The sequence below is a fragment of the Morus notabilis genome, unplaced genomic scaffold (genome assembly GCF_000414095.1).
Source record: "Morus notabilis unplaced genomic scaffold, ASM41409v2 Scaffold518, whole genome shotgun sequence".
Taxonomy (NCBI): Eukaryota; Viridiplantae; Streptophyta; class Magnoliopsida; order Rosales; family Moraceae; genus Morus; species Morus notabilis.
The window spans coordinates 394,419-407,500 of record NW_010366577.1 but is presented as its reverse complement, the minus strand read 5'-3'; the positions used below and the strand labels follow the sequence as shown (position 1 = coordinate 407,500).

Sequence of the window (13,082 nt, the reverse complement as noted above, 5' to 3'; positions counted from 1 at the left end):
TTTTCTCCAAAAATTCCACATTGTGCATGTGATGGTGTTTGTGGAAATTTGAGTGTTTATTGTAACCCGTTTTGTCTCATGTGTGCCCACACACACGTCTTCGTGGATTCTAGGAATTGATGTGGAAGACATTAGTTTTCTAAACACAAAGATTGGAGCAAGGACTGTTCGTGGTCAAAGAACTCAAGTTATCATCCGAGTCGGCTTCCAGGTATTTTTCCTGATTGAGTTCTTGATATATATAAGTTAATGAGATTAATTTATTCGTGCATAAATTAATATAATCTATAGAGTATCTCAAAAGTTTTATGAAAATTTTTGTTATACACGATCCGCCTCTTCCCCGCACCACCGCGCTTCCGCAGCCGAATTCGATTCGGCAACCAACAATATTATATGTCATTTTTTGTTAACATATGCTGCGTAATTGTTATTACAGATATATTTATCATTGATGTTGTCCTTATTGTTTCAGAGTTATAGCAACATATTCTACTTTCATAAACTCCTTAATAATATGTTTACTGGCCATGTATATTGCCGAACTTTTTAAAATTTACTTATAGTACATAGTATTGACAGCAAATAGATTTTGTTCAACAATTTATTGCTATTCTAAGTTATACTTTTTTGTCTTACTTATGGCATAATTTCTGGATAATATAGCTGGTAGCCATGTGTATTGCCATATTTTGTTTCAATTACTCAAGGTATATATTGTTTCCAACAACTGAATATAACCTGAACCAAATGCATATACAAATTTCTTACTTACGGCATAAATTTCTTGGTAAGATAGGGGCCAGCTGTGTATATTACTGCATGTTATGTATATAACTTCATTTTATACTTTTCTGTTTTCCTTATCTGTGCTGCACAACTTTTCCCTTCCAGTTTACTTTTCACTATTCGCTACTATTTATACTTTAGTCACTGATATTCATTGATTGTACTTGGCTACTCTTCATTCATAATCCAGATTTGCTAATTCACTGCTATTTCCCTCCTGTTGACTACCGTTTTGTACTTATAAATTGCTCTCAGCTTTACTTTAAAATAATCTGACTTCCTTATACAAATTATGCTTTGTATATTCAAAAAATATATTCTCATACTATTTTTATTTTTTTCTTATTATGTCTCGGGAAATAAGCTACAAGTTTGTTTGAAGAAACATTACAAGAGGGAATCCCAAAAATTCCTTGCAGGGGCATGAAATAATTCGCAATTCTAAATTTATGATGTAATTGAGATATAAATTTGTATATTAATTTGTTTCTTATTCTGTTGTATTTTTTCTCAGAAAGCCCTAATGGCTTATCTTTCTTTCAAAGCATGTAAAATAGTATATGTAATTTCTTATAATTATATTTTGTTTATTTTTTAATTCACTATTTACAAACCATTAAAGGACCCAGAGTGAGAAATAAAAACAGAGACCAAATGGACATTATGGCAGTCCAAAGAATTTGCCTCGAAACAGCAAGGAAAAGAGCTATCCAATCTGTTTGTACTAAGTAAAGCTGGAACCGTCCAACACAATTGCTTTTAAGATAATAATATCATCTAACATCGGACAATTTTTTCCCCTTCTATTTTGAAAACTGAATTTTTTCCTTTTCTATATTTTACTGGCTTTATTTTTTCCTCTAAATATGTTTTAGTTATTTTTTTCCTGAATTTTTATGTTTGTAGCGTATTAATATAATTAGGTTAATTTTAAAATGTAGTTGTTCTATTTTTCCCCATATATTTTTTCCTTAACATATTGTAACCATTATGTGGTAATAAATTTTTTTCCTAATATGTTATTTTCAAACAGATTTGATAATTTTCTATCTTCATATTATATTGCGACAGTTGAATATAAATCGTTACCTGCTCTATCTTCATAGCAAAGCATCGTTTCTGTATAAAGTCCGATTTGGTTAGCTTCGATTTGCTATTTACACAGCATTCCAGGTATTTTTATAATTTTATGTATTTGTTATTTAAATCTTTATTTATGAAATTAGACAAGGTTGCTATCGATAATACTAAATATATTTATTGACTTAATCTATAATAAAATATGCTTGCTTTACTTTACAATACAATACAATATTGGAGGATACTATATATGGTTATAATCAATTAATTTTTTCTCATCTGTCATTTATGATATTATTATTACAAAATATTTATAAATTTGTTACTTTTATTTCTGAATTTATATATTCAATTTATATATGTTATATTCTTTTATATCATAATAATTTATAGCATTTATTTATTAATTACAAAATTCTCATAAATATTTGTTTATCGTTTTATGTACATTTCGTTTATCTTATTCATTAAATAAAATTCGTTATATTGTTTTACTTAATATAGTAATAATATAAGCTCATATGCCATAATCTTTTCTAACATAAATATAAAGCTTACAAATTAGCTTATTATATCATAATATATTATAATACACAGATGGAGCCGAAGAAAAGAACTAAAAAAAGGGCCATAAAATCTAACTACCACGTTCGTCGTATCATCTCACTTACGGACGAGGATTCAACAGTTGTAAATACTGATTACTCAAGTAAATCAAGTTCTGGTATAAGAGATTCAACCACACTAATCCCTCGATCCAGAGTTGATGTGATGCAACATATGACCCAAACTGAAAACAGACATATACTACATATGTTTGAAATTGAAAGCCAATCTATGCAACATGCGTCTGAAATTGAAAGCCAATCTTCTGAACAAGTTCGTGCATCAGCAATTGAAAACAACACAGAAAATCATAAATTTCTTACTTATACTAAATAATACATTTTTTAAGGGAAAAAAAATTATTACAAACTGATCTAAATTTTTTTTCTTAGGTGATACTAACATGTATACCGACTTTGGAAACTATTCTTATATCTGCCATTATTGTGGTGCTCTTTTTTGGCTTAATGAACGAATCAAAGGAAGTAACCCACCTAAATTCAATCTTTGTTGTAGATAAGGAAAGATTAGAATACCTTTTATTAAAGATATTCCTTCCATACTATATAATCTACCAAATTATTATGGAGGATCTTTGAGTACACATTTTTGAAAAAATATTAGAATTTATAATTCCATGTTTGCATTTACATCATTTGGATGTAATATAGAAAATTTCCCAAAAAACTCTATCGGTCCTTATATTTTTAAGATGAGTGGACAAATACATCATTTAATAGGATCTCTTCTTCCAACTGATAACAATCCTCCTAAATTTGCACAATTATATATATATGATACATAAAATGAAATTGAAAATCGAATGGCTTCATTCTCATTTGAAAATGAATAAAAAGATTTAATAAAAATAATAATTGAACATTTAATTACAATGTTAGACAATACAAATAATTTAGTAAAAATTTTCCGATCGATAAGAGATAGATATGAAGAAGATAAATTACCATCCATGAAACTAAGACTTATAAATCGAAGAAATACAGATAATAATCAATATGAACTACCGACTTCAAACGATATAGGTTGCCTAATAGTTGGAGATATTGGTGAATACGAACAAGGAAAAGACATTATAATTGAAGATAAAACAAATTCTTTACAAAGAATCATAAAGTTACATCCCTCTTATATGCCTCTTCAGTATCCATTATTGTTTCCTTATGGAGAAGATGGTTATAGAACAGATTTAAAATATCATGTAAATAACATAAATACCACATACAAAAGAAAAAGAATTTCCATGAAAGAATTTTATTGTTATCAATTACTAGAACATCAAAATCAAAGTGATATCCTATTTAGAAGTGGAAGACTATTACAACAATATGTAGTTGATGCATATGCCTGTGTAGAGGAAGATAGATTTGATTACATTAGAAAAAATCAAAAAAATTTAAGATCAGAATTTTATCAAGGAATTCAGGATGTTATTACAAAAGGAGATACAAATGCACAGGCAATAGGTAAAAGAATTATTCTTCCTTCTAGTCATTCTAGAAGTCCTAGATACATGATCCAAAACTACCATGATGCAATGGTATTTGTACATATTATGGAAATCCTGATTTATTCATAACATTTACATGTAATCCAAAATGGCCAGAAATTACTAGAGCTTTAATAAAAATATCTGGTTCTAATTCTGTAAATAGACCTGATATTTTCGTAAGAGTTTTTAAAATGAAATTAGAACATTTTTTATCAACAATAAAAAATGAAAACATTTTCGGAAGAATTGTAGCAGGTTAGTATATTCTTTCGATATCTGTGTTTTTTTAATTATCTATAAACATTAAATAATATTAGATATTTCTTCTATTAAAAATATCTAAACTAAATTTTCTGTTCAACTTTTGTAGATCTGTACGTAATAGAATTTCAGAAACGGGGTTTGCCCCATTGTCACTTCTTGTTTTGGTTACATACCGATGATAAACTACATGATCCATCAAAAATAGATAAATTTATTTTCGCCGAAATTCCTGACCCACAAAAAAACAAAATAAAATACAATGTTGTTGCTGAATTTATGATGCATGGACCATGTGGAATAGCAAAACCAACTGCTCAATGTATGAAGGACTCAGAATGTTCCAAAAAATTTCCGAAACAAATTAAAAATGAAACATATATTGAGGAAAATAGATTTGTCAATTATAAAAGAAGAGCTACAAATTTCTACGTTGAAAAAGATGGTATTAAATTAGATAATAGATATGTTGTCCCACATAATATAGATCTATGTCTTAAATATAACGCTCACATTAATGTAGAAAACTGTTCTCAGTCAATGCTTATAAAATATTTATTTAAATATTTAACAAAAGGACCTGATAGAATAAGAGCAGTCATAGAGGAAAATATTTGTACAGAAAAGTGTGGGGCAATTATTTATGAAGAAATAGATGAAATAAAAAACTATATTAATTGTAGATACATAACACCCTATGAAGCGTTATGGCGTTTATACGAATATCCAATACACCATAGAAACCCAACCATTCAACGTTTGTCAATACATTTACCAAAAATGCAAAACATAACATTTAGATCAAACCAACATCTACTCAATATAATGAAACAACCAGATATTCATAAAACAACTCTAACTGAATGGATGGAAATGAATAAAAATGATATCAATGCTAGAAATCTAACTTATAATGAATTTCTAACTAAGTATGTTTGGAATAGCAGATATAAATATTGGTCTTCTAGACAAATAGGACATACAATAGGCCGATCATATTATATTCATCCAAACTCTGGAGAATTATATTATCTAAAATTGTTACTAAACCATCGAAAAGGAATAACAAGCTTTGAAAATCTTCGAACTATCGATAACATAACACATCAAACATATCAGGCATCATGTTATGCATTAGGTTTATTAGGAGATGACAGAGAATGGGAACAATCAATATTAGAAGCATCTTTTTGGTATACATCATCACAGCTACGATATTTATTTATTATTATACTATTATTTTGCAATGTAAATAACCCACTCAAATTAATCGAAAAAAAGGAAACTTATGACTGATGATATCTTATACAAAATTAAAAAAAAAATTTAACAACCCATATTTTGAAATACCAGAAAATGAATTATATAATTTTATATTGCATGAACTAGAAAAATTGTTAAACCTAAATTCATCAACTTTAGCTCATTTTAATCTACCCTTACCTACTGGTTCACTGATAAATGATTTAAACAATAAACTTTTAAGAAAAGAACTTAAATTATGATATAAATAAATTAAAAATAGAAAATTCTTTGTTAGAAAAAAATTTAAACAATGAACAGTGAATTATTTACTATAAGATTTTAGAATTTGTTATTGATAAACAAAACAACTTATTTTTTATTTATGGCCATGGAGGGACTGGGAAAACATATTTGTGGAATACAATTATAACAAAAATTAGATCTAATAATAAAATAATTCTAGCTGTCGCATCTTCAGGAATAGCATCACTATTATTGCCCAAAGGAAGAACTGCGCATTCTAGATTTCGAATACCATTATCAATAGATAAATTTTCAACATGTCATATAAAAAAAGGAACACAATTAGCACATTTAATTGAAAAAACATCATTAATTTTATGGGATGAAGCACATATGACTAATAAATATTATTTTGAAGCATTAGATAAAACACTTCAGGATTTACGAAATAATTTTGACCAACCATTTGGCGGAATGACAGTTATTCTAGGGGTGATTTTCGACAAATCCTACCTATTTTACCTACCGGAACAAAAGAACACATAATAGATGCATGCATAAATAATTCATATTTATGGTCACACTTTAAGGTTTTAACATTAACAAAAAATATGCGATTAAAACATTTTAATACAACATCAGAAGAAAAAAAAGAAATTGAAAATTTTTCAAAATGGACATTGGACATTGGAAATGGTACTGCTGAAGGAATAAAATATTTAGAAAATGAGGATATTACATGGATAAAAATTCTTAAGAAATACTATGTTGATTTCGACCTAGATCCAATTGAGAAAATAACAACATTAATATACGATAACTTTAACAACAATTTTAGTAACGTTGAGTACCTAAAACAACGCGCAATTGTAACGCCGAAAAATAAAACCGCCGACGATATAAATAAACATATATTATCCTTGGTACCTAATGAGCTAAAAACTTATTATAGTTATGACACAATACTACCTTCATCAAAAAACATAGAAGAACTAAATCTCTTATATCCTCAAGAATTTTTACACAACTTAAACTTCAACGGTTTACCACCACATGAACTAAATCTTAAACTAGGAACTCCAATAATGCTTCTGAGAAATCTAAATCAATCTGCTGGACTATGCAATGGAACTAGACTTATCGTAACACAGTTAACAAATAAAATAATAAAAAGACAGATCATTACTTCAAATAATATTTCTGATAAAGTTTATATTCTAAGAATAGAAATGACTGTACATGAATCTAAATGGCCATTTACTTTAAAAAGATGCCAATTCCCTATAAAAATATGTTATGCAATAACAATAAATAAAAGTCAGGGACAATCTTTGAATAAAGTTGGACTATTTTTAGAAAAACAAATATTTAGCCATGGTCAATTATATGTTGCTTTATCTAGAGTGACAAATCCAAAAGGCTTATATATATTACTTAATGATTCAAACAACAATTATCCTAATCATATAAAAAATATTGTCTACAAAGAAATCTTACATAACATCACATAAATAAATATATACAAAATATATACCACCTTATATTCTTCACAACATTAAATTTTTTTTAATATAACATTTTTAACAATAAATTCAAATAGAATATTTGTCATTATAACAACATCTTATTTACTTTTTTCAAGACTAAGAAAATATGACAACACATATTCGTGCACTAAAACCAAATGAGGTCTACGAAACAATACAAGCACGAGTATGCAGAATATGGACAAACAACGATTTTGTCTCAGGACGCCTGATAAGCCTTGACTGTATCCTGGTTGATGAAGAGGTACTAAAATTTTAAAATATTATATTACATATTATTTTATATAATATTTATTAATATTGAATAAATTTCTACTCTTATTATTTATTTACAGCATGAGGCAATATAGGGTACAATTCGAGCACGAGATTCGGACTATATTTTCTAAAAAATTGTGCAAGGCAATATATACAATATTAGTAACTTTTATGTTACTGAAAATAAACCGACATACAAAGTCGTTCCACATAGTGCTATGATTCAATTTGCACGAGCAACATCCTTTACTCCAATTATGGAAGACGCACCACACATCCCATTTCACAAATTCTACTTCATAGAATTCGACTAGTTATATCAAAAAATAAATAATACTGAGATATTAACATGTACTATCTTACTTAACTTATTTTATTATTACTATAAAAATTTCTTGAATATTTATTTACAGAATTTTCCTATTTATATATAATACTAGATGTTATTGGTGTATTAACAAGTGTCCAGGCACTCGAGCATACACATGTCAGCACTAGACCAACAACACGGCGATCCATAACAATACAAAACATCAGGTATAATAATTTCATGCTCTTTTCCCTCACATTTACTATTCATTACAACTATTTAACATGAATACAATTTTTCCTCACTTTTATCGTTCGATTTAATTACTCATTTTTATAAACCACTTTTTTCCTACAGAAATGAACAACTGCAGGTAAGCCTCTGGGGACATAAAGGCGATCAGTTTGATGAGAATGTCCTTAAAGCATTAAAGGCACCAATTGTGGCTGTTTTCTCATCAATGTTGACAAAGCAGTATCTAGGTATTTTCAACATTACTTTATTTAAACTTCTTTATATACACATATACAATAAAATAGCATACATTTATTATTTACTCTATTATATTTCAAGGTAACTCATATGTTTCGAGTCTATCAGCAACGATTTTCTATATTGATCCGAATATCCCAGAAACAACAACATTAAAAACAAGATAAACATACATGTACAAAAAATATATTATAATAAATTGATCATATTAAATAATAATACATTTTATTTATACTTTCCTGACCTTATTCATATTTTTATACGTACAGATTTTCCCATCAAAATCAACAAATTGAATTCCTACCATCCCCAAAAACACCTATCCAAACAATTGAAGAACAAATATCGGCAAATAGAAGAACAATACACGAATTCAAAACATTGGATGCACAAAATAATCTGATTAGTACTATTAACTTTCCTATCATTTTTTTACTATACTTAGTAAACAATTTTAAACAAAATTATTATCTCTTTTATACATGGTGAAAAATTCATTGTGAGAGCAACAATAGTAAACTTCTCGACATCTCAAGGATGGTTCTACAATTCTTGCCCCATATGTTACCGACAATTAAAGCAAGCAAGAATAGGTTGGTGGTGCGACAGTCATGACCATATAAAGTCAACGCCCTCTCCATGGTAAATAGATTTATTACCAAACCCTTTTTATTTATTACATATCTTTATTTGCTTTAATAAAAAAATAAAAACATTACAAAAAATATACATATATATATGTATATATGTTACAGGTACAAATTAACAATTCAAATTGAAGATCATACTAGAGACATAGAGGTCATCACTTTTGGCAGAACCGCGCAGGCATTAATAAAAAAAATCATGTTCTGCACTAACAATTGACGAAGGCTTTATCGATCCATTTATAATACCACCAGCTATCGATCAGATCCGAGAACAGTCCAAAATCTTCCAGATCTTTTTCCAACAACGAGGCACCCAAATGAGTACATTAATTTCTAAAATATTTGAGGACATCCATATTCCATCATCGCCACCCAAACTATTAACTGCAGGAACAGAAAAACCACATAGGTAAATATTGTCTTCAAAATTTTCCAGCAACTATACATAAATAACATTTATATTATATTAATAACAATTTTAAAAATTTTCACCTTTTTCAGCCCACCAGCTATACCATCATCCCAGCTATCAACACCAGCCACATTTGATCCACACACTCCAACACCAAAAAAGCCTGGCACAAGGTAAATCACATTCAACACAACAAAGATTATCAATTTATTCAAAAACATATCTACAGATTATTCCATTCTTTCAGTCCTGAATCAAGAACAACAAGACAATCTACGAAACGCCCAAGAACAAGGTACTTTAAATATTTTTATAATACTTATTTCATACTATATAATTTAGCCACCTTCACTTCTTTTAACACTTATATTTACAACTGTTTTCCTCATTTTTATGCTTGCAGCTAAAAAAAAGAAATGCTGAGGGACTACAACTTCCTTTTTTTTTGTCTGTACATTCTATATATATAAATATTCTAAATAATAACGCTATATATGTATGCATACATATATTTGTACAAATTTTATATCTATCATGTAATACAATGCTATATAATACATGTATATATATAAATATATTTTAAATACAACTATTATATAATATAACACTGATTTTCACAGCAACGTGCGGATCTCACACTCATAACAGCTAAAAAAATAATAAAAAATTTAACATAAAATTATATCTTAATTAAAATTATAAACTCAAATCAGTAAACTAAACGTAAAATAGAAAAACAATAGAAAATACCCATTTTTCAAGTGGATAAGAAACAACAGTCAACAGCAGCTGTCCCAGCGAAAGTTGCTCACCTTCTTTCAGTATCAAGTTCCTCAATGAAGCCGAAATCCAGAAACCCGATCCATTTATAATACCACCAGCTATCGATCAGATCCGAGAACAGTCCAAAATCTTCCAGATCTTTTTCCAACAACGAGGCACCCAAATGAGTACATTAATTTCTAAAATATTTGAGGACATCCATATTCCATCATCGCCACCCAAACTATTAACTGCAGGAACAGAAAAACCACATAGGTAAATATTGTCTTCAAAATTTTCCAGCAACTATACATAAATAACATTTATATTATATTAATAACAATTTTAAAAATTTTCACCTTTTTCAGCCCACCAGCTATACCATCATCCCAGCTATCAACACCAGCCACATTTGATCCACACACTCCAACACCAAAAAAGCCTAGCACAAGGTAAATCACATTCAACACAACAAAGATTATTAATTTATTCCAAAACATATCTATAGATTATTCCATTCTTTCAGTCCTGAATCAAGAACAACAAGACAATCTACGAAACGCCCAAGAACAAGGTACTTTAAATATTTTTATAATACTTATTTCATACTATATAATTTAGCCACCTTCACTTCTTTTAACACTTATATTTACAACTGTTTTCCTCATTTTTATGCTTGCAGCTAAAAAAAAGAAATGCTGAGGGACTACAACTTCCTTTTTTTTTGTCTGTACATTCTATATATATAAATATTCTAAATAATAACGCTATATATGTATGCATACATATATTTGTACAAATTTTATATCTATCATGTAATACAATGCTATATAATACATGTATATATATAAATATATTTTAAATACAACTATTATATAATATAACACTGATTTTCACAGCAACGTGCGGATCTCACACTCATAACAGCTAAAAAAATAATAAAAAATTTAACATAAAATTATATCTTAATTAAAATTATAAACTCAAATCAGTAAACTAAACGTAAAATAGAAAAACAATAGAAAATACCCATTTTTCAAGTGGATAAGAAACAACAGTCAACAGCAGCTGTCCCAGCGAAAGTTGCTCACCTTCTTTCAGTATCAAGTTCCTCAATGAAGCCGAAATCCAGAAACCCAAAGGGCGATTCCAATGCCTTGTGGAACTGGAACGAGAGCAAACTGAACAAGAAGCGGAACAGCGAAAAGCGATTCCCAGTCGCCGAGTTTCTCGATCGCAGCCGCCAACGAGCACAGGAATCGGTGTTGGGTCCCGGGGCCGGAGCCGGGATCGGGTGCGGCGTCGGACTAGGATTCGGTCTCGTCGGAGGGTTCGGATTCGGTGGTCCCCAGTGGAACCACCTTAAGCTCGTGCTCGGCATCGGACTCGGTTGCGGAGTCGGGTTGGGGATTGGGTTCGGACAAGGATTCGGGTATGGCTATTCGCTTGAATCCCTAGAGTCTGATTTGTCCGACCACGATTCGGATTCCAACAAAAGGGGTTTGATTCAGATATGATTTACTGGTTTCCATATTATGAAATTTAATTGGGTGATTTTGATTTGTTGAGGTTTTTGTGATTTTTCCGATCAATGATTTTGACCTTTTGCTTCTTTTGAAACATGAAAATCATTGCAGAACTTGCTTTTCTCTCCATTTTTTATTTGAGAGCTTATACTTACATTCTGCTTCCCCGTGGCCATAACAGTGGTTCTGTTTGCTTAATGTTATTTTTGTTACAAAATGAAATAATCTTCTGTGCCAAAAAAGAAAATTACTTAAATGTCATTATAATGTCATTTTAGTTTTGGTATAATCTCTTTCTATTTTTGTTGTTAGTAGATAAGTATCGAATTATTAATAATAAATGTTTATGTGTAGACGTTTCTATCCATTTCTGTAATGCGGTTAAGATTATTTGCTTATCAGATTATGATATAAAGGAGGGTTAAAGGTCTGTTTTTTTAGAGTGTGACTTGAGTGTAGTTTTTGAGTTGAATTTGAGTTATAATTTGAATAAAATTAAATAAAGTTTGAAGTTAAAAGAACGTGAACTTAAATAAAATTGTAACTTGAGTTTTAATTTTTTTTGAGTTTTGTTAGAAAGAACAACCTAAGTTTCTCTCAATTATATTAAGGAGGTGTTTGCAAATGCCTTGGTGCTCTGGTTTTAGTCCAACATTTGACAAATGGTTTTTTCATATATTCTTTCCCTTCTTGAATGTTGTTCCGCGAGTTTTCTTTGTTGGCGATGAATTCTGGTATGCGTTGTGGAATTGAGAGATAAGTTGGGATTTGAATTAGGATTCTCAAGTTCAATTTGCTACAGTTTAGCAAATTTGGGGTGGAGTATAAATTGCCAAAAGGGTTTTTAACACATTTGTCCCTGAACTTGTCGTAGTTTAGTAAATTACCCTTTAAATTTTTAATTTTAACAAGTTGTCTCATTAACTTGTAAATTTGTTGCAATGTGTTTTATTTTGACAATGATTGTGTTAAATTAATGTCAAAAAAGCATGTTTACCCAAAAATTTCAAAATTTCAATTTAAATGTAAGACAAATTTTTTAACATATCAGCTTTTAATCCCTTAAATTAATAAAAATTTTGAACAAATTTAGTTAAATGAGGTACATTACAATAAATTTATAAATTCAGAAAGTAACTTATTAAAATTAAAAATTTTAGAAGTAATTTGTTAAATCATAACAAATTTGAGGGGCAATTGCTCCAAAAGGACAAGTTTGAGGGGCAATTGCTCCAAAAACCCTGGTCAAAATGAGAAGTTTTGGGGCAGCTTGTCCAAGCCTGGAAAGTTTAGGGCATAAGACTGAAATGTTGAAATGTTAGAGAGTAAATGTACCTACTAAATAATCCGATTACTTTTTACTTGTACTTGCGTACTTGCTCTTAATTTTT

General features: G+C 29.1%; 1 protein-coding gene across 1 annotated transcript; it reads left to right on the top strand.

Annotated features, from left to right (window-relative positions):
* Nucleotides 1-10,192: 10,192 nt before the first annotated feature.
* On the top strand, nt 10,193-11,942 carry LOC21409717 (keratin, type II cytoskeletal 5). The gene is made up of 2 exons (XM_010110594.2): nt 10,193-10,250; nt 11,292-11,942. Exons 1-2 carry the CDS (start codon nt 10,240-10,242, stop codon nt 11,680-11,682), a joined length of 402 nt encoding a protein of 133 aa, XP_010108896.1. The 5' UTR covers nt 10,193-10,239; the 3' UTR covers nt 11,683-11,942.
* Nucleotides 11,943-13,082: the final 1,140 nt, after the last annotated feature.